Source organism: Oratosquilla oratoria, chromosome 1 (assembly GCF_046742065.1).
Source record: "Oratosquilla oratoria isolate Oo_2021 chromosome 1, ASM4674206v1, whole genome shotgun sequence".
NCBI lineage: Eukaryota > Metazoa > Arthropoda > Malacostraca > Stomatopoda > Squillidae > Oratosquilla > Oratosquilla oratoria.
Window position 1 is genome coordinate 59,354,283 of NC_134777.1, and position 23,245 is coordinate 59,377,527.

The following is a 23,245-nucleotide window of genomic DNA, read 5'->3' on the forward strand; positions in this document are numbered from 1 at the left end:
AAGAGAAGATAACTGCTTTTATGGATTTAATGAGGGAGGAAATGACAACCTCCCCTGGCTAGTAAATCTAGAGGAGAAACTAAAAAAAAAAAAAATGAACGAAGCATGGGAGGTTAGGTTTAACCAATTAACACTAGTTACACAAAGAATTGATAAACTGGAAGAACTAAAGAAGGAGAATCAAAACCTAACTAAAGAAATAGAAGAATTAAAAAGACAGTTAAGAGAAGTAAAGGATGAGAATGAGGAATTAAAGAGGAATAATAAGGAGAATAAAGAGTCCATAGCAAGAGAGGTAGGTCGTTGGAAAAAAGTACAAGAAAACAATAAAACTTAATTTAGAGATATTGTGAAACAATAGATGAAAGAACAAACTAAGGACACATTTATTAAAGTGATGAGGGAGAAGGAGAATATAGTATGAGACTTAGCTGATAAAAAGAAATGTATAATTATATTAGGGATGGAAGAGAAGTATAATCCAAATAGGACTACAAGAGTAAAGGAGGAGAAGAAAAAAATAAAAAATATATTAGAATCAGTTCAAGAAGATGAACCATAAACAGGGAAAGAAATAGAAGAAATATATAGAATAGGGAAATACAATACAGATAAGACCAGACCAATTATGGTTAAATTCAGGTCACAAAAGACAGCAGAGAATACCTTAGGAAAAACAGGGAAACTAGCAAAAAGTTATCAATATAAACAGGTATGGATAAAAAGAGAGATGAATAAAGAGGAAAGAGAGGATGAGAAAGCAAAAAGACTAGAAGCTAAGGAAAAAAAAAACGAGAACAGAACAGAGTCAGACAAAGAGAAATTCTATTGGAGAGTAGTGAATATGAAAGTGAGGAAATGGTTCATAGCAGAGAAAAACGGAAGGAAAAGAGAAAACAGGATGGAAATAACAGAAAATTAAAAGTGTCTTACACAAATATGGATGGCTTAATAACAGGTTTGAACGAACTGAATGATTACCCGAAGGAAAAAGAACCGGACATAATGGGAATTGTAGAGACAAAATTGAAAGGACATGGTGCATATAATTATTGGATTAGAAACAGAGAGGTAAAACAAGGGGGTGGAGTTATGTTCCTGACTAAGAAGGATATAAATGTGAGGAATGTCACATATGGAAAGAATAGAGTAGAGATGCTTATGATGGAAGTGGAGGACAAGGATGGGAAGACCAGGAAGTTTGTAGTAAATTTTGTGCCTCCTAAAACAGCTTCGTTGGAAGAAGAAGAACACAAAAATATGTTAGAAGACACAAGGATAACTCTAAATAGGATAATGGAAGATGGAGGAAGAATAATTATAATGGGTGACTTTAATTGTAAAGAAATCTGCTGGGAAGAGATGACAGTGAAGGGTGGAGATGACCTATGAGGAAATGTACTACTTGATATGATTATAGAACATACACTGATGCAATGGATACAAGAGAATACTAGGTATAGAAATGAGGAAGAACCATCGAGACTGGACCTAATAATCACATCAGAAACCAAAATGGTGGACAAGATTGAATATAAGACACCAATAAGTAAAAGCGACCACATATTGGTTGAACTGGAACTAAATGAGGAAAAATACATGGAAAAAATGAAAAATATAGAAAAGGAAGATTGATGTATGATTTTTTTTTTTTTTATCAAATAAGAGAATTCTTTCAAAAAGCTGACTGTGAAAGAATACACAAAGAGGAAACAACAGTAGAAGAGAAATGGAATATTTTGACAAAAATTTATAAAGGAGTGGAAAAGTATGTTCCAAGACAAAAACAAGGAAAAGGATATGTAAAGTGTGGGTACAACAAAAGATGTAGGGAGTTAAAAGACAGAAGGTATAAAGCTTGGATAAAATGGAAAAAAAGACAATAGACCTGAAAAATGGAAAATATATATTAGTTGTAGAAATGAATATGTACAAGTGTGCAGAGAAGAAAAGAGAAAATATGAAAAAGATGTCATAGAAAAATGTAAAGATCAACCAAAACTATTTTACAGATTTGTAAACAACAAACTGAAAAACAAACAAGAATTAGAGAAACTATGACAAGGAGAAGTTGAATTCACAGAGGAAATAGAAATGCCAGAAATTATGAACAAGTATTTTAAATCGGTGTTTATGAGGGAGAACATACAACCTAGAGATATCAAGTGGGAGGAGAAAGTCCCCCCTATGAAAGAGATAGAAGCATCAAGGAATGAAAAAATGAATCACTTGAGTAAGCTCGATGTCAGAAAATCGCATGGACCAGATGAAATGGCAAACTGGATTTTGAGAGAATGCAGGAATGAACTAACAGACAGAAGACATAGTCTAATAAACAGTTCATTGAAAGAAGGAAAAGTTCCAGATGATTGGAAAAGAGTAAATATAGTACCAATATATAAAGGGGGAAACAAGGAAGACCCTGCTAACTATAGACTGGTCTCTCTTACAAGTACGATAGCTAAAATTTGTGAAAGAATGATCAAAATTAGATGGGTAAGGCATTTGGAAAAAAAACAACATACTAAATCCAAGGCAATTTGGATTTAGACAAGGACGATCATGCGTCACAAACTTAATGTGTTTCTATTCAAGGCTAATAGATGTAATACAAGAAAGAGATGGATGGGCTGATTGTGCATTTCTAGACCTGATAAAAGCTTTTGATATGGTGCCACATAAGAAATTGCTCAAGAAATTAGAAACTGCAGGAGGAATACAGGGCAAACTACTGAAGTGGATGGAAGACTTCTTTCATGAAAGAAAAATGAGAGTGGTGATAAGAAAAAGGTGACAAAAAGATACCAAATAACTACAGGCCTATAAGTTTGACTTCAATCGTAGGAAAAATAATGGAAACTATCATCAGAGATGCTATCGAACATCATTTAGAAAGTAACCGATTGATAAATGATAGCCAGCATGGTTTCAGACGGAAACGTTCTTGCGTGACTAACTTTCTCAAATTCTACAACACAGTTATCTCGAATTATGACAAAAGAAACAATATAGATTTAATATATCTAGACTTTGCAAAAGCTTTTGATACCGTCCCACACGAAAGACTACTTACTAAATTAGCTTTGCATGGAATAAGTGGTAGCCTATTAGGTTGGACTAGTAATTGGTTGAATGGTCGAAAACAGAGAGTTGTTTTAAATGGAAAAACTTCTGGATGGAAAAGTGTTGCAAGTGGAGTTCCTCAGGGTTCCATTCTTGGGCCACTTCTATTCATAGTATATATAAATGATATAGACCATGGACTAAAATCTACTGTTTCCAAATTTGCTGATGATACAAAACTGTGCGGAGTGGCAAATGATCACTCAAACCAATTAGATATTCAAGTAGATTTAGATAAATTACAGCAATGGTCTGAAAAGTGGCTAATGAAATTTAACACAAGTAAATGCAAGGTAATGCACATAGGTAAAAATAACAGTAAGTACGATTACAAGTTATTTGGTAATTCGTTAACAAAAGTGGATAGTGAAAAAGATCTCGGCGTAATTATCAGTAACAACCTCAAATCATCCAAGCAATGTATTTCAGCCTCTGAGAAAGCAAATAAGATTCTGGGACTGATTGCGCAATCTTTTGATTTCAAAAGTCCATCACTCATTAACAAGCTATATAAATCGTTAGTTCGTCCACATTTGGAATATGCTGTTTCTGTATGGTCACCGAATCTCATTAAAGACATTGACAGACTGGAAAAAGTTTAACGGCGAGCCACAAAACTGATTCCAAATATCAAAAATAAATCATACGAAAATCGACTAAAACACATGAATCTGTTTTCCCTAAAAAAGCGTAGACTCAGAGGTGACTTGATACAGGTCTTTAAGATTTTAAAGGGAATTGACAACATCAAAAGTGACAAAAATTTTACATTGAATGAGAATCAGACAAGAAACAATGGTCTCAAACTGTCCGGAAATAGATTCAATTTGGAAGTAGGTAGAAACAACTTTGCCAACCATGTAGTTAATGAATGGAATAAACTTCCTGCACAGGTAGTGCAATGTAGTTCAGTTCGAAGTTTTAAGAATCATTTAGATAAACACCTAAGTAAGATGCTGTAATGATGATAATTTATCTTATATTATTTGTTTTTGTTTTGTTATCATTTGTCTGTCTGATTTTCATTTATTATTAGTTATATGTCAATTTATCATTATTTACTATTTGCCTGTTTGTTTATTATTTAACTATACCTATGCATTTATTTATGTATTTTATTTGTTATTTACATTATTATAGTTTTTATTTATTGTTTTATTAATATGATTTTTTTTTTCGCATCCGACCTAGATATGGATCAAAAGGTCTCCTGTCGGCATGCTCCACCTTTGTAATCCTTTGTAAGAGACAAACACTAAGGAACAGTTCTGGCCGCAATAATGTTTGCTATATATATTAATGATATGGATGAAGGAATTGAAAGTTATATGAGGTTCTTTGTGGATGATGCAATATTGTTGAAAAAAGTGAACACTAGAAGATTGTGAGTCACTATAGAGTGATCTCAATAAAGTATGGGAATGGAGTAGGAAGTGGGAGATGGAATTCAATATTAAGAAGTGTAGTATAATGGAATTTGGAAGTAGCAAAAAAAGAATAGTGGGATCATATAAATTGGGAGAAGAAGAAATTAAGAAAGTAGAAAATGAGAAAGACCTGAGAGTCATTATTATGAATAATATGTCCCCCGAGAAACACATAAACAAAATTTTTGGAGAAACTTATAATTTAATAACAATCAAAGTGGCATTTACATACCTTGACGAAGAAATGGTGAAGAAAATACTAGTCAATTTGATAAGACCAAGACTGGAGTATGCAGTGATGACGTGGTCACCAAGTACAAAAAAAATGTATAATAAAACTTGAAAGAATACAAAGAGCAATTACGAAATTGGCACCAACACTCTCAGAACTATCATATGAAGAGAGACCAGCAAAACTTGAGCTACAGACATTAGAACAAAGAAGAGAGAGAGGAGATTTGATAACTATTTATAGAATCATGAAAGGCATAGAAACTATTGATAGAGAGGATCTAATAAAATGGGATAGTAGAAATACAAGAGGACATGGAAAGAAAATCAAGAAAGACAGTAATAGAAGAGACCTGAAAAAGAACAGCTTTCCCCTTAGAGTAATAAAGGTTGGAACAAGTTAGATGAGAAAGTGGTGTGTGCAAAAACAATACACAAATTTAAAAACAGTCTAGGTAAAACGAAATATGAAGACTGGACACCATGAGAATAGCTCCCCTTCTCGTAAAATACAGCTAGGTAAATACACACCAAGGGCTTTTAACCTGATGACACTGCTCTTGTGGGAGGGTCAGATGGGGGATTAAGGAAGTTAGTGACAGAGTTTGGGAAGGTATGCAATAAAAGAAAGTTGAAGGTAAATGTGGGTAAAAGTAAGGTGATGAGATGTACAAGGGTATAGGATGGCAGTGGGTAGGAAGTAAGTCTTGAAGGAGAGAGGCTGGAGGAAGTGGATAGCTTTAGGTATTTGTGGCAGGAAAATGATGAGTGGAGGTGGAAGTAAATTGCAGACTGAGAGAAGCAAGTAAATGCCTTAGGGGATTAAAAAGTGTCATGCAAAATAGGTATTTGGGAATGGATGCAAAGATGAGATTATATAAATGGGTGATTGTGTCAAAGGCACTGTATCGGGTAAAGACTTGGAAAATCTGTTTGAGATAATATGGCTGAGAAGTATGGTAGGGATTACAAGATTGGATAAAGTGAGAAAAGAGGAGGAGAGTAGGGGTTGGAAAAGGAGATGGCAAATAGGTCTAACGAAATAATAGTTTGGACACATAGAAAGAATAAGTGTAAAAAGATTAACCCCTTCCATATGATGATGCCTACGTAGACATCATGAGGCATAAGTGGGTATAAGAGGATGCCGGCATCAGCATCTTCATTATATTTATTTTGTAGTTGTAGCTGAGTGACCCCATATTATATGAAATGGATTGATCATATTTTCTGAGAACAATTAATACAGATGTAAATTTATATTTCATAATGTGAGAATTGTTATGCATCATCGTACATCAGGTAGTTGATGCCGCCCACAAGAATTTGACTCATTGAAGAGGTTAATAAAAGAGGTGTGGAAGGCAAAGGTGGATAGAGTGAACTTGATGGGATGACTGAGGATGAAATTGATGAATGGGGTGAAAGGGGCATTGAACAAGAGAGGAATTTCTGTTGAACAAAGAAGGGAGAGGGCAGGAGATAGGGGTGAGTGGAGAATGGCTGTGTATGAATGATGCTGTGATGCAAGGAAGGGAGGGGATAGAGTATAGGAGGGGAGTAGGATGTGGTATGTATGAATGATATTTTGACGCAACCCAAAGGGGACAGAGGGGGGGGTCACCAATTAAGTGAAGCAGCCATGTTATGGATGTACTGTGTCTTGCTGCATTGCTTCTGACCCAGGGCAGTGGGCAAGATACAGTGATGACCCATTGTCCATGAGGAGGTAAGATGAGAGGGAAGAAAGGGTGGTAGATAGGCCAGGAATGGGTTGAATTGGGTGTGTGCCTTTTGACTTGGCTATCTACCTTGTAAGGGGGGAAAATCCCTTGGTATATAGATAGATTGTTAGTTCTTCCCATAGCCAATTATGAAATAACTTCATGTTATATATATATATATCCAGGCTATGACCCCAGGAGGTTGCGAACTTAGGTTGACACTAGTGTAAGAGAACAAACCAGCTGTGTATGATTCTTTGTTTATTAGATATGCTAGAGTGTGTGTATAATGTTTGTGGGAGTTCACTGTTGCTACTTGCATTGCATTTACCTGATTTTAGGGCAGCTGTCTCAAGACTTCTTCTTTTTTCAAATGTTAAGAATACCTCAGTACTGCTAGGCACCTCCCTCTAGGGCTGTACTTCACATCTTAGGATTTACATGATTGGCTATGGATAAAACACTAAAACACATTTGACCAATCATATTGCAGTAAGGGGTCGCTGGTGTCATAAGAGGGCTTTCAACAGGGTTTTTAGAAAAGGCCTTACCTTAGCACAATTTAATTTTGTTTTGGTTTGCTCCTCTCGAGAAGGGGCCACCCACGCTATGCTAGTACATCTTAAGCAGTGAGAATCAGTTTCTCATAGAACCGCCCTTCCAAGAATCATGTGTCCACACACAACAAGTGGCACATGAATGCCCACTCTCACAAAACACATAAACACAATAAAAACACATGGGTTTTTTTTACACTCTGGGACCATTCATTCAGTATTGCCTCATATGTTAATGGATGAATGGCACTTTAACATGTGGTAAATAGTTTTGGCAAACCTCCTCTTGAGTTTGGCATCAGCAAGATGTAGACCTGGATCCAATTTTTTAGATTAAACCATGGTCTCAAATCATTAAAAGAATCCAAATTATGACACTGGTGTATCTTAATGACATATGCAGAAATTAAGTTGATCTCTCACGGTCACACCTCCCGGATACCCAGCAATGGATACATCTCATTTCAGTTTCATAATCAATATTTTTTATTCCATTTTTATGTACTATAGATATAGCTCTTTAATGTTTGGCTAATAGTTTCTTGAAATTGATCCTGCTGTTAAGACATACAGTGCACCTCTTCACAATTCCATTTTGATCGTCATTCATATAAGTTAACACGCAAACTACATAAATTAATACATTTCATCCATAGCAGAGGAGAGGGAAGGCAAAGTGCAAGATGAAACTCAGTCTTTTTTGATACAACAATTTTGTACTCTTAGCATTAGTGCTAATTATTTGTAGAGCATCATCCATACATACATACATATACCAAGGCTTTTTCCCCCTTACAAGGGAGGTAGCCAAAAAGGAAAAGGCATAAAATCATTCCCACCCATTCCATCCCTGAATACACTCCACACCCCTCCACCCTCCCTCTTATCTCAGCACCTCCTGGATGACGGGTCATCCTTGCACCTTGTCCACTGCCCTAGGTCAGAAGCAGTGTCGCAAGACACTGCACATCCACAGCAAGGCTGCTTCATTAAATCGGCGACCCCCCCCTGTCCGTCCCCCCATGCATAAAAGGAGAAGACGGGGAGAAATCCCTTCGGGCTGTGTCAAATTTTGCTCACTCATACTACCTCACCCCCCATCCCCCCGTCCATTCCACCTCATGCATCACAACATCATCCATATACAACCATTCTCCATTCACCCCTGTCTTCTGTCCTCTCCCATTCTTCCTCAACAGACATTCCCCTCTTCCCCAAAGCCCCCTTCACCCCATCCATCCACCTTATCCTAGGACGTCCCCTCATGTTCACTCCCTCCACATCTGCCTTCCAAACCTCTTTTACTAGTCTTTCTTCACTCATTCTTTCCATGTGTCCAAACCATCCTAATACTCTTTCATCAACCCCATCTCCCAACTCCCTTTCCACCCCCGTTCTTCTCCTCACCTCCTCATTTCTCACTCTATCTAGCCTAGTAACCCCCATCATACTTCTCAGACACCTCATCTCAAACACATTCAGACTCCTTCTCTCTTCCTCTCTTATGTTCCAAGTTTCTGCCCCATACATTGCTGTTGGCACAATCACTCCTTCATACAGTCTCCTCTTAGCATCCATTCCCAAATGTATATTCCTCATTACACTCTTCAATCCACCAAGGCATTTACTTGCTTCTCTCAATCTACATTCTACCTCCACCATCACTCCACCTTTTCCTGCCACATTTGCACCCAAGTATCTAAAACTATCCACTTCCTCCAGTCGCTCTCCCTTAATGCTCACTTCCAGTCTACTGCCACTTTCACTCCTTGTACATCTCATCACCTTACTTTTACCCACATTTATCTTTAGCTTTCTTCTATCACATACTCTCCCAAATTCTGTCACCAACTTCCTCAATCCCTCCTCCGATCCTGCCACAAGCGCAGTGTCGTCCGCAAACAACAGCTGGCTCACCTCCCACTTTTCTCCATTTTCTTTAACCATCTCCAATCCCTGACCCACTACCCTTGCATTTACCTCTTGCACTACCCCATCCATGTATAAGTTGAACAGCCAGGGCGACATAACGCATCCTTGACGAAGTCCCACCTTTACCTCGAACCACTCACTCTCTCCATTTCTAATCCTGACACAAGCTCTACTACTCTCATGAAAACTCTTGACAGCTCCTAGAAGCTTTCCTCCTATCCCATATATCTGCATAACCTTCCACAGTGCCTTTCTGTCTACCCTATCGTAAGCCTTTTCCAGATCCATAAAAGCCCAAAAAACATCCTTCCCCTTTCCTATAGATTTCTCACATATCTGTCTTACCACAAAGATCTGATCTACACAAACTCTACCCATTCTAAATCCACACTTTTCCTCACCAATTACTCCCTCTGTTCCTCTCCTAATCCTCTCAATCAAGATCCTCCCATAAGCCTTCCCAACCACACTTAACCTCTTCACTCCGGGGCACATCACACGTCTGGCAGCATTAGCTGTCCGATGTGCGATGTTGCGTCATACTAATCGCATTATAAAAAATAAAGTCAGTGCTCAATTGTTCGTTCTCTTTCACCCGTGTATTTTGATAACCATAGAAAATATGATGAAGCCAGTTTAGAGAGAATGAAAGGTACGTAGGTACGACTACAATAAATATAATCAAGATGGCAACGTCGGCATCATCGAGTATCTACTTGCTCCTCATGCCGCCTACATATGCGTCACTGTATGGAAGTGGTTAACAAGCTAATCCCTCTGAAACTACTACATTCACACTTGTCCCCTTTTCCCTTGTAAAGTGGAACTATACAGGCACTCCTCCAGTCCTCCGGCACTCTACCCTCTCTCCAGCAAACATTAAATAACCTCATCAGCCAGTCCACCATCACTGTACCTCCTTTTTTTAGACATTCTGCATGGCATCCATCCAGACCAGGTGCCTTACCTGCTTTCATCATCTTAACAACTGCCTTCACTTCATCCTTCCTTATTTCTCCTCCATTCTCCTCACTCATCACGGTCATTTTCTTAGCATTTCCCACTGCAACTATCTTTCCCTCCCTATCCTCCTTCACATTTAGCAACTCCCTAAAATATTCTGCCCATCTTCCCCTTACTGCCTTCTCTTCCATTATCATCCCTCCATCTGCACCTTTTACCTTTTCTTCTCTACTTGATTCACCTCCTCTTCCTCTCTTAATTTCTTTCCAAAACATCTTTTTATTACTTTCAAAATTTTCTGTCATACTCTTACCCCACTTCACATCTGCTCTCCTCTTTGCCTCCTTTACCTTTTGCTTTACTTCTCTTTTCTTTTCTTTGTACCTCTCATATGACTCCCTTGTCCTATTTTGTAACCAATCTGTAAAAGCTCGCTTCTTCTCTTCTACAACCTTCTTTGTTTCCTCATCCCACCATTCACTACCCTTCCTTCTATTTCCTCCCATCCTTCTTGTTCCACAGACCATCCTTGCACACTTTGTGACTCCCTCCTTGAACCATCCCCATTCCTCCTCCACACCTAGCTCTACTCTATCCTTCACTCCCTCCCACTCCTCTTTCAGCTTCTTCTTTTACTCCTTCTCCTTTTCCTTTTCATTTAAAGAGTTCACTCTAAGCACTTCCCTACCTTTTGTCCCTTTCCTCTTTCTCCATCTATCCTCCACTCTCAACTTATCTTCCACCAAAAAATGATCTGATATTCCCCCACCCTCTCCCCTTAGCACATGTACATCTTTAACTCTTCCTATCATAGTCCTATTTACCACTACATAATCCATCAACGCTCTATCTACCACCCTTCCATCCACCACCCTCTCCCATGTGTACTTGACTTTCTTCCGAAACACTGTATTTGCTATCATCAACTCTCTAGACACATTTCCACCATCAACTCTCCACTACGATTCTTTCCTGGAACTCCACATTTCCCAACCACTCCATCAGTTGGACCATTTCCTACCCTAGCATTAAGGTCTCCCAGTACTATTACATTGACATTTCTCCCTAAATCCTCTATGCACTCATTTAAATCTATCCAAAAGGCCTCTTTTTCTTCTACACTCTTCTCACTGCCAGGTCAATATGCACTTACAAAGACCCACATCTCCTTTCCCAGTTTCACTTTCATCCACATTATCCTTGAGGAAACCTCCTTCCACTCCACTACACATTTACCTATCTCTTCACTTACTAGAATAGCCACCCTTTCCCTCCCTTGCCCTCTCTTCACTCCTGATAACCTCCCACTTACACTCCCAAACTTACACTCACCCTTCCCTTTCAGCTTAGTTTCACTCAAAGCCAACACATCCATCTTTCTTCTCACAAACATACTACCTATCTCTTCCCTTTTACTCTCATCTGTACCACATCCACGCACATTAAAAGACCCAAACCTTAGGGTGTTGGTCGGAAAACTCCCAGACCCTCTTATGCCTTTACTTTTTTGTTTAGGAATGTCCCCTGTGGGGCTACAAGGAGAAGGATGCCTAGTCCCAATCCCCATCCCTTTCTTCTTGCCTCTTACGATCCAAGTGGAAATACTTGGTGGCAGTATTCTTTTCCCCCACCACAGGGAATTCCCCCACAGCAGAAAATGAATACTCAGAGGAATGGTACAGGACAGCAGCAAGGGGTTGGGGGACAGCATAACGGACGGACAGTCGTAGTATAAAAGTGTCATAATTTCTCTATGAAGAGTTTTCCTCTATCATAGACAAAATGGTGTGTGGCTCTGGTCCATAGAGGCACCCCATATAGACCCTAAAGTATCAACTGCATGCTACTTTTCCACAATAACAAGCAGCCAATACCTCAACTCTGGAACCTTATATTATTTCCACAAAAGTACCACTTAACATTCTCACTTTTAATGGGAGCTCAAATTTTTTATTCTCATTATATTCTATGTATCCAAATATCTATTTAAATGCATATATGTTATATATCTATATTATACATTTATATATTTAAAAGGCAGCTGTGTAGTAGTCTGTAAGGTGGCCTGTTTTTTCACAAGTCTGAGACAATGCATCTGATATGTACACTTATACAACCCGGTATGCACTATTCTGATATGCATTGTTTTATTGCTGACTGTAGTGGTCATTTCTGTATAGAAATCAGTCACCGACGGTTGCCATTAGGACATAAGCAATTTAATTTGTCACTAAACAAGTTCAAGATTTTTGTATCACGTGTGCACCTGTTTCACTTCAATTTTTTAACAGGAACTGCACTTGTCCAGTTTGAGGGAAATGTCTATCTCAATAAGCAAGTTTATTTGGCATTGCATCAATATACATGAAGTGCAGATAATGAAAAGAACACATAGTTTGAAATAACAATTACAATTGCCAAGGATAACACAAAAAAGCATGTAAGCTTATTTCTGTTGTTGTTCTCAATGTTGAAATATCAGAAATCAGAATGTAACTGGAGGACTCAATTTTTTTTTATAATCACACAAATCTCAATTACAGGAAAAACTTATTCGTCGTCCTTATTTATTCGCAGGGCTTTAATTTACCAAGGATTTAACTTCAGCCTCATTTAATTCTTAACACACGAGGATTCTGTGCACAGATGAAGTTATACAATTTCACTTATATATTTCCTTTCACATGTAGGACATTCATTTGCTGAGGGGTTAGCTCAAAGTCGCGGGATTTAGATTTGCCAAGGCATAACTTAATTCATGGGATTTTGGTTTATTGAAGAATGACTTCAATTTAACTATTTGACTCACATGAAGGGCTTTATCTATTGAGGGAATGTTTCTTCCTCATTAATTTGTATCAACATGTGGAATTATATTCAATGAGGGAAATGTTTCAACCTCAAAACCTCATTTACTGAGGAATCATTGTATTTCACATAGTTCTTTTTAGAGAGATCTCATATACCAAGGGAATTGTTCATATGAAACATTTGTGACTGCGCAGGCTTCATGTACCAAGGATTTTTTAATTTCCACGTTTTTAGATAATTTCCTGGCTCCTTTCATGACAACCGTGCATACGTTTTTCATTTTATTTTCTGGCGGGACTTTCATTTCACCAAGGAAAAGGTGTAAACCTTGTACGGACAACTGTGCATACCTTTTTCATTTCATTTCTAGCAGGACTTTCATTTCACCAAGGAAAAGGTGTAAACCTTGTATGGACAACTGTGCAAACCTTTTTTATTTCATTTTCTAGCAGGACTTTCATTTCACTAAAAGAAAAGGTGTAAACCTTATATGGACAATTGTGCATACTTTATTCATTTAATTTTCTAGCAGGACTTTCAATTCTACATAGCCCTTTTCCCTAGGAAAAGGTATAACCTTGAAGCATCGTTTCACAAAAATAAGTTTTGAAAATATTTTCTGGCTCTTTTTCCAATTTTATATTGCGACACTTTTGTTTTCAAACCAAGGTAATTTTCTTCCTCAATATATAGATCACATTTTTCCACACAATTTCTTCATACATAGGTAATTTTGTCTTTTCTTTCAACGGATGTTATTTCCTTTTGTGGTTGAATTTTCAAGCCAGAGGGAACCAACTTTCTCATTGATTTCATACTTCTCATTTAATGTCATTGAACCTTAGCCTCAATGACTCTTGTTATTGATTTGCCTGCTTCTCTTCAATTCGAGGGAACCAACATCCTCATTGGTTTTGTATTTCAGCCCACTGTTTTATTCAATTTTGAGGGAACTGACATCCTCACTGGTTTTGCATTTCTGCTCACTATTTTATTCAATTTTGAGGGAACTGACATCTTCACTGGTTTCTTTCAATATTGCCCATAGGTTTCTTTCAATATTGCCAGCTTATGAAACATAAGGAAATAGATATACTCATAGGTTTCTTGTGATATTGCCCGTTTATATTTTCACTAAACCTATGGAAATAGATATCCTCATAGGTTTCTTTTGATATTGGCCATTTATATTTTCACTAAACCTAAGGGAATAGATATTCTCATAGGTTTCTTTCAATATTGCCCGTTTATATTTTCACTAAACCTAAAGGAATAGATATCCTCATAGGTTTCTTTTGATATTGCCCATTTATATTTTCACAAAACCTAAGGGAATAGATATTCTCATAGGTTTCTTTCAATATTGCCCATTTATTTTTTCACAAGACCTAAGGCAGTGGTTTCCAACCCCAGGGTCGCGACCCAAACTAGGGTCGCGAGGGTGTTTTTGAGGGTCGCCAAAGGGTATGAAATAAAGTTTCCTTTCTTTTTAACTTTTTTTTTCATTCAAGTTTCAAATGTATTTAAATTTATTGTGCTAGTAAATATAAACTGAACTATAAAAACGAAAGTTTATAAACATTATGCAAGTACGTAGAAATATAACATGAAATGGTTGAATTTATTATTACAATTAGGGTCGCGACTCCAGGCTGAGAGTGGATTTAGGGTCGCAGCCAAAAAAGGTTGGGAAACACTGACCTAAGGGAATAGATATCATAAGTTTCTTTCAGTATTGCCCGTTCATATTTTCACTAAACCTAAGGTAATAGATATCCTCATAGGTTTCTTTCGATATTGCCCATTTATATTTTCACTAAACCTAAGGGAATAGATATCCTCATAGGTTTCTTTTGATATTGCCCATTTATATTTTCACTAAACCTAAGGGAATAGATATTCTCATAGGTTTCTTTCAATATTGCTCGTTTATTTTTTCACAAGACCTAAGGGAATAGATATCCTCATAAGTTTCTTTCAATATTGCCCATTCATATTTTTACTAAACCTAAGGGAATAGATATCCTTATAGGTTTTTTTTTCAATATTGTCTGCTTACCTTTCTAAACCTTGAGGAAACCGACATCCTCATTTATTTCAAAATTCATATGTTAATCACATTGGACACCCTGTTTTTAGGAGAGTACGCTAGGTATACATAACTTTTTACAACTTCACTAACACAATTTTTTCTTCATGTCACTAAACACACATTTTGCACAACATAAATTCATACATTTGTAATTAAATTATATATCATATTTTTCACAAATATCTCATACATGCTCATAAACAATGTCCTTGTCTCCCGAGTGTCATGTTATTGTTTAGCAATGTATTTGTGGTTAATGTATACAGGGTGATTTAATCCCACCGCGGGGCCACCAATGTCGTGCTCCCCTGTTTATGTATATAAAGTTAAATGCTAGCTGTGGGCAAAATGGTTGGATCAGGGAAGTAAAAACAAGTGTATGAGTAGTTTTGAAATCTCATATTATCATCTCTCAAAATGGTGGTGTTGAATGAGACTAAATTCTCCTATCTATGACTTTTATTTGTTGTTTTAGTATTTGCAATTAATAGTGTAATTGAGGGTACAGGGTGTAAGAGCCTGGACTTATATTTAGTTATATTGAGATGCAGACCTATGTGGTGACTGATAATTGGAGCGGTTGCCTCAAGACTCAAAACAAGACAAGACAATACTGTTCTCCTTTTCTTTTCAACCCATAAGGATACCTTGGTCCTGCTAGGCACCTCCCTCTAGGGCTGTACTTTTTTATCTGAGGATTTACATGATTGGTTATGGACAAAACTTTCAAACACATTTGACCAATCATATTGCAGTAAGGGGTCACTGGTGTCATATGATGTTTTTCAGTCCTCCTCTAGGGACCTTCAGCAGGACTTTTAGAAAGGGTCTTACCTTAGCACAAATTAAATTATGTTATGGTTGCTCCTCTCAAGAAGGGGCCACCCATGCGTGCAATGCCAGTGTGCGATGATAAAAACTAGTATCAAATAGTGGTGATGTTGTCGTCGTCAAACCAATCACCACATATACAGACGCTCCTCAACTTACATTTTAGTTACGTTCCGAACGGCCGAACGTAAGTTGAAAATGAACGTAAGTTGTTACTGTACTATACATCGGTAAATTCTATTACCGTATCTTATAAAACACCCCTAAATCATTAATTAAACACATAACATTGTAAAGTAATAACATTAATTTCAAATAGATTAAATTCAAGCAACATAAATTGAGATGGTGGAGGAGGAGGGGAGGAGGAGGCAAGGCATTTTCAGTTTGTCATCTGCGCAATGTAAACAATGGACACAGCGTCGTGCGCAAGTATCCTTTGAACTACGGAGAGCGCAGTAAACTAAAAGATTCACTAAAAAAAAAAAAAAATTACAATTTTATTTTTTTTTACCGTCAGTTCAAACGTAAAATTGAAAAAACGTAAAACGAATGAACGTAAGTAGAGGAGCGTCTGTATATACAGTCAACTCCCCGTTAACACGAGGGTTACGTTCCTGGAGATGTCGAGTTAATGGACATCATGTTAACGGAACATAATTTCTCCATAAGAAATAATGGTAATAGTGGGGGCTACATTCCTGGACAACGGGAAAGTCCATCTATTTTGGGATTTTATTACTAAAAATCCTAAACAAACACACTATTAATAAATTTGAAGGTTACAGAAACAATAAAAACACACATTCTTACTATATTGGTATTTATTGTGCGGTAAAATAAAAATTTTAATGCATGTAAACATTACGACGCATCACTACCATCACTGTCGCTTGCCATGCTCCCATCCTCAACCTCACTCCCCTCTCCTTCCTCACCCCGCTCTTCCTCCTCACTCTGCTCTCCCTCCTTGCCTCGCCCTGCCTCCTCACTTCCCTCTCCCACCTCGCCTCACCCTGCCTCCTCTTCCTTGACTGTCTTTTTTTGAAAGAAATAGTGGACTTTCGTCTGTGTCGTCTTTTTCTTCTTTTGATCTAACATCAATTTGTAACAGTTCAGCTCCGACATAACTTTTCTGGCCACTGTTGCACTTCTGTTAATATTCGGATCTTTGGCTTCCAAGATATCCAGTCCTTCTCGTATAAACGAGAGTGCTTTTTCGAGATCACTTTTGGTCAAGACTCTCTTGGGCTCTGGGGTTTCTGATATAGGCCAAGGTGCAGCTGCCTCCAACTCTGCATTCTGTATCGTCTCCATCTCTAACAGTTCTTCGTTAGTCAGCTCCACTGTGTGCAATTCTAGCAGTTCATCAATGTCCTTCTGCTCAAGTTGGTCAAACCCGGCTTCCCTGGCCTTGTCAAGACTTTCCTTGTTAGCTTTAGAGACATTTTCTTGAATGTCAAAGCCGACAAAATCATACACCAACTGAGGACACAGATGTTTCCAAACCCTGTTTAGGCATTTCCTTGGCACTTTCTCCCAAGATTCTTTAATGAAGTGGAGAGCATCTTTGATGGTAAACTGCTTCCAATATTCCTTCACGGTCATCTTGTCTTTTTGTGTCCTCTCAACCATGTCAGTCAGGGTTGAACATAGATAATACGACTTGAAGGTTTTGATAATTCCTTGGTCACATGGCTACAGAATGGAAGTGGTGTTTGGCGGCAAGAAAGTGAGCTGGTTGTTGTTGGAGAGATTTTCTATTGACGGGGGATGGCTGGGAGCATTATCCAAGATCAGGAGAATCTTGAATAGAATCTCTTTATTCTCGCAGTAAAGTTCTAACTCTTTCTCCAATTTCCCAAAGTAGTCCTTGAATATGCTCCCCGTCATCCATCCTTTTTTTGTTGGAATACCAGTAGCGGGGTAGGAAGGTCTTGACGTAGCCCTGTGAAGACACAAGAACAAGCAAAATTAGTTTAGTTTGCTTTAAATTGTGAGTTGGTGACACAATTTTCTTTTTTGTTTTGGTGCATGAAAAAAACCCAGCAAACTCGGTAAAAAATTCAAAGCTTTCATGACTAATAATCAACATCCATACATACACACCTTCAATGCTCGTGGATTTTCCAAGTGGTAGACAGGAGCAGGTTTCAGCTTGCAGTCTCCCTCTGCATTGGCACCAAACAAGAGCATAAGACGATCCTTGGAGGCCTTAAATCCAGGTGCAGTCGTCTTCTCAACCGAGATATAGGTCCGGTTAGGTAGTTTTTTCCAATATAGACCTGTCTCATCTATATTAAAAGTCTGCTTGGAAGTGTAGCCACCTTCCTTGATGATGGTCTCGAGGGTAGCCGGATATGTTTTGGCTGCTTCCACATCGGCAGATGCAGCTTCCCCAGTCATTTTGAGATTGTGGAAGCCATATCATTTCTTGAACCTGGAGAACCACCCAGAACTGGCATTGAAGGTCTTGGCTTTGTCTTTGTCTTCCTCATTCTCGTCTTGCACATCCTGGTAGAGACTTAAAGCTTTAGCTTGTATGATGGCCATGCTGATAGGGACACTATGCTTGTTTTGGTTTTGGATCCATTGTGCCAATAACTTCTCCATCCTCTCCATCTCCAAGGATCTTGCTCAGGAACATTGTGAAGAGGAGGCTGATGTACCAGCAACAGAACTGGCTCTGATCTTGTCAGCATTCACCCTGATGGTCCGCAAAGTGCTCTCATTCAGTCCGGTAGCATGAACAATATCAGAAGTTCTTTCACCCCAATCATAACGATCCAACACTTCTAACTTCTTTTCTATGGTCACAAGTTTTCTTGACCTCTTTGCTGCACTCCCCTTTGGGGTACCAGGATGCTTGGGTGCCATAGTACATGAATTTATGTAACACAAAACTTTGATAAAATTGTTTATGAGTTCCACACGCTGTGAGGGCTGGCTTCACATTGAGGACAAGAGGCAGAGACGCGGGAGTCAGAGCATCTCTCCCGTGCTCTGGTGGCGGGAAATTCAACTCACATAACATCGAACATTTCATGTTATCAGAATATATATTCATAAATTTTAAGTCGTGTAAGATCGAAATCGTGTTAACAAAACTCGTGTTAATGGGGAGTTGACTGTATATATATATTATATTATATTATATATATAAAATTGTTGAAATAGAATAAGCTAGTCTTCTTATAAGTCCTGAAACTCATGTTGACTGATGTGGTGGCTGGTTATCTGCCTACAGGAGAGTGACATCTTCCGCATGTCTGGCCTATCCCTTGATGCTTTCAATGAAAACCAGGGCCTCAACAATCCTCGCTCATCCATTGATGAAGAGGGACCCATTATCATCAAGATAAAGCGCAGAGACAAAGATGGTAAGTAAATGACTCTCTCTCTCTCTCTCTCTCTCTCTCTCTCTCTCTCTCTCTCTCTCTCTCTCTCTCTCTCACATTTACCTTGATGCTTTCAATGAAAACCAGGGCCTCAACAATCCTCGCTCATCCATTGATGAAGAGGGACCCATTGCCATCAAGATAAAGCACAGAGACAAAGATGGTAAGTAAATGACTCTCTCTCTCTCTCACACATTTACCTCTGGCAGGGCAAAACAGAATTTTAACAATGTTGTTTGTTAAAAAAAAAAAAAAAGACATTGGTTTAAATAATTTCTGTATTATGGAGCCCCACTGCCTGAGGAGAGCAACTTGCTTTGATCTTCTTCAGTGTTAAGCAAAATTGGAATAGGGTAGGCTGCTGATTTTGGCAGATTAGAAACCTCTCAAATAAGTGGTATCAGATCTCAGGTTTCCACCAGTTGGTCAGATAATTTTTACAATAGAAGAAACCTGTTAGAGGGATTTCTCTCAGCTGATTCAAATCACTTGTTGAAACCAAATAAATCAAAAGTACAAGTTGTGAATGTCAATGAAAGAGTTGAATAGATTCATGAGAATATTATTAAATTATTTTATTGTTATTGCCATACTACATGATTGAAATAGTGACACAACTGTGGATTACAGTTGGTTTTATACCAGGAGAGGAAGTAGCAAGCCTACTCAGGTAGGGGAACTTGCCAACTGTCCAGACAGGGTTGAATGGCTGGCTGATCTAAACTGACCTAACTGTGGCAGGCTATCTGTAGACCCAGAAAAGAAAAAGGAATGCAAGACTAAATGTGAGCCTATATGACAGGCCCATACATGATTTCCACTTACAAGAGGGCATTTGAATTGGTCCAGGAGAATGGGCATTCCAATGTCTGTTTTATATGAACATGAAACCTGTAACATTAGACCTGTAAAAATTAAAGGAAGATAATCATATAAAGTTAGGAGTAAGGCATGTGCAGCTCAGAATCAGGAATGTTAGAGTCAATGTTATTGTGATCTCCAGTACACAACTGAGAAAGCAATGGAGTGCAGTGCATATGAGTGTACCTGAGCACACTACACTATGTATTTTAATAGGCTATTTTGATCACTGTCTTTTATTGTGATCTTGTTAATATGGCTCTAAAATAAGTACAACTGAGATCATTAACCTTAAAAATCAGCAGAAAACCTATTCAAAACACACATACAAAAAGCTTTTGACAAAGTACCACACAGAAAATTACTAAAAAAAAACTGGAACACATAGGAGGAATACAAGAGAACCTACTAAAATGGATGGAGGACTTCCTGATTGGAAGAAAGATGAGAGTAGCGCTCGGAGAAAAATATTCAGATTGGAAAGAGGTGATCAGTGGAGTACCACAAGGATCTGTATTGGCACCAATAATGTTTGCTATTTATGTGAATGACATGGATGAGGATGTGAAATGTTGCATGAGCTTCTTTGCAGATGACGCCAAGCTGTTAAGGAAAGTAGAAACTGATAAGGACTGTGAAGCACTGCAGGAAACCTGAATAAGGTATGGAACTGGAGTCAGAAATGGGAAGTGGCCTTTAATACTAAAAAGTGTAGCATAATGGAGTTTGGAAAAAGCAAAAACAGAATATCAGGAAAATATACAATTGGAACCAAGGAGGTTAAGGCAGGATCCGAAAAAGATTTGGGGGTAATTATCACAAACAACTTGCCCTATGATAAACAGATTAACAAAATTGTCGGGGAGGCTTACAACTTGCTAAGATCAATAAAAGTGGCATTTGCATACTTGGACGAAGAAATTATAAAAAAAATATTGGTTACATTGATAAGGCCTAGACTAGAGTATGGGGCAACATTGTGGTCACCCAGTAGAGAGATTGGCTAAACTGGAGTTACTGACGCTGGAGCAAAGAAGAGGGAGAGGTGACCTACTGACCATCTACAGAATCATGAAAGGCACAGAGATACTCGATAGAGAGGACTTACTAAACTGGGACAAGTGAAACACAAGAGGACATGGAAAGAAAATAAAAAAACATAGCTACAGAAGAAAACTGAAGAAAAACAGTTTTCCACATAGAGTAGTGGACACTTGGAACAAACTGGATAATGAAATAGTATGTGCAAAAACCATTCATGAGTTTAAAAGTAAACTAGACACTGCAAGATTCAAAGGCGGGACACCAGGAGCATAGCTCCCCTTCCCGCAAAATACAACTAGGTAAATATATCTATATATATATATATATATATATATATATATATATACACATACATATACATGCCAAGGGCTTTTTCCCCCTTACAAAGGAGGTAGCCAAAGTTAAACACATAAATCCACTCCCACCCATTTCCCTACGTACTCCACTCCCATTCCTCCCATTCACCACCCCTCCCTCCCTCTTTTCTTGGCTCCTCCTGGATGATATATATATATATATATATATATATATATATATATATATATTTGAGAAATTCGCTAGTGAACAGCGACATCAATCAGACAATCTCCTTGACAGTAGCGCACGGGATTCAAACCCGCTGCATCTGGAAGTAAACTTCCAAGACACACTCGCCTTAGACCGCTCGACTACGTCAAGTGGTCGAGCAGTCTAAGGCGAGTGTGTCTTGGAAGTTTACTTCCAGATGCAGCGGGTTCGAATCCCGTGCGCTACTGTCAAGGAGATTGTCTGATATATATATATATATATATATATATATATATATATATATATATATATATATATATATATATATATATATATATATATATATATATATATATATATATATATATATATATATATATATATTGCAAATAAATCACTTGAACACGTGATCAGAAATATGCTGGTAACCACTTAAGAAAAAGAAGCATAGAAATCCCAAGCGCTTTCGTGTATTCTCCCCTGAGGATGTGGATTACACGAAAGCACTTGGGATTTCTGTGTTTCTTTTTCTTAAGTGGTTACCAGCATATATATATATATATATATATATATATATATATATATATATATATATATATATATATATATATATATATATATTATATATATATATTATATATATATATATATATATATGGAGTTGAAAACAACAGTATTTTTGCGGTTATTTAATTTTTTCTTAATGTTTCTGATGATAGTCTTTCCTTTGATCAGATGAGCATAATGTAAATTTGTGTAATCTTCCATTTATTCAATATTTCGTATTTAATAAAATGTCTTCAGGCTTGTCTGTACTTACATGAGAATTGTAGATGGTACATACAAGGGAGGTTGCCAAAGTCAAAAGGCATAATTCCACTCCCACCCATTTCATCCCCATCTACTCCACTCCCATTCACCACCCCTCCCTCCCTCATTTCCTCCTTCTTTTCTTGGCTCCTGGATAACAGGTCATCCCTGGATCTGAAGCAATGCATTAAGACACAGCACATTCATAGCAAGGCCGCTTCATTTAATCAGCAACTCCCTTCTTCGTCCCCTTGTGTAGAAAAAGAGAAGACGTGGAGAAATCCCTTCAGACTGCATCAAAATTGCACACATAACCACTCTTTAACCCCCCATCCCCACCCACTCCCATGTATCACAGCATCATCCATATACAATCATTATCCACTTACCCCTATCTTCTGTCTTTTCCCTTCCTTCCTCAACAGATAGCCCCCTTTTTCTCAATGCCCTTTTTACCCCATCCATCCATCTCATCCTCAGTCACCCCCTCGTGTTCACTCCATCCACCTCTGCCTACCACACTTCTTTTACTAATCATTCTTCACTCGTTCTTTCCATGTGTCCAAACCATCTCGTTACTCTTTCATCAATCCTATCACCCAACTCCTTTTCCAACCCTGCTCTCCTCCTCACCCTCACCATGTTTCTCACTATCCAGCCTAGTAACCCCTTCCATGCTTCTCAAACATTTCATCTAAAAAAGTAGATATATGTACCTACCATCAGATGCATTAACCCTGTTATATTATTTGTTTTCATGACACCATTTTGTGATTATTTGTCTTATGTCATTACAGACAATCCTGAAGATATTTTAATAACCTAATCAATACAAGTCAAATACTCACATGCACATTAGGTTGTCTTTTGTACAATGATGCATCACAACATGCACTTTATAAAATATAGTTACAACTGTTTTACTCGTTCTCTT

General features: G+C 37.9%; 1 protein-coding gene across 5 annotated transcripts in view; it reads left to right on the plus strand.

Moving 5' to 3' along the window:
- The window catches only part of LOC143029243 (bestrophin-4-like), a 180,820-nt gene that overhangs the window by 116,778 nt on the left and 40,797 nt on the right, over positions 1 to 23,245 (plus strand). For all 5 annotated transcript variants that reach the window (XM_076191969.1, XM_076192079.1, XM_076192111.1 and 2 more), the window contains exon 11: positions 18,939 to 19,071. In XM_076191969.1, the coding sequence (XP_076048084.1) occupies positions 18,939 to 19,071 (133 nt within the window). The remainder of the gene's footprint in view (positions 1 to 18,938; positions 19,072 to 23,245) is intronic.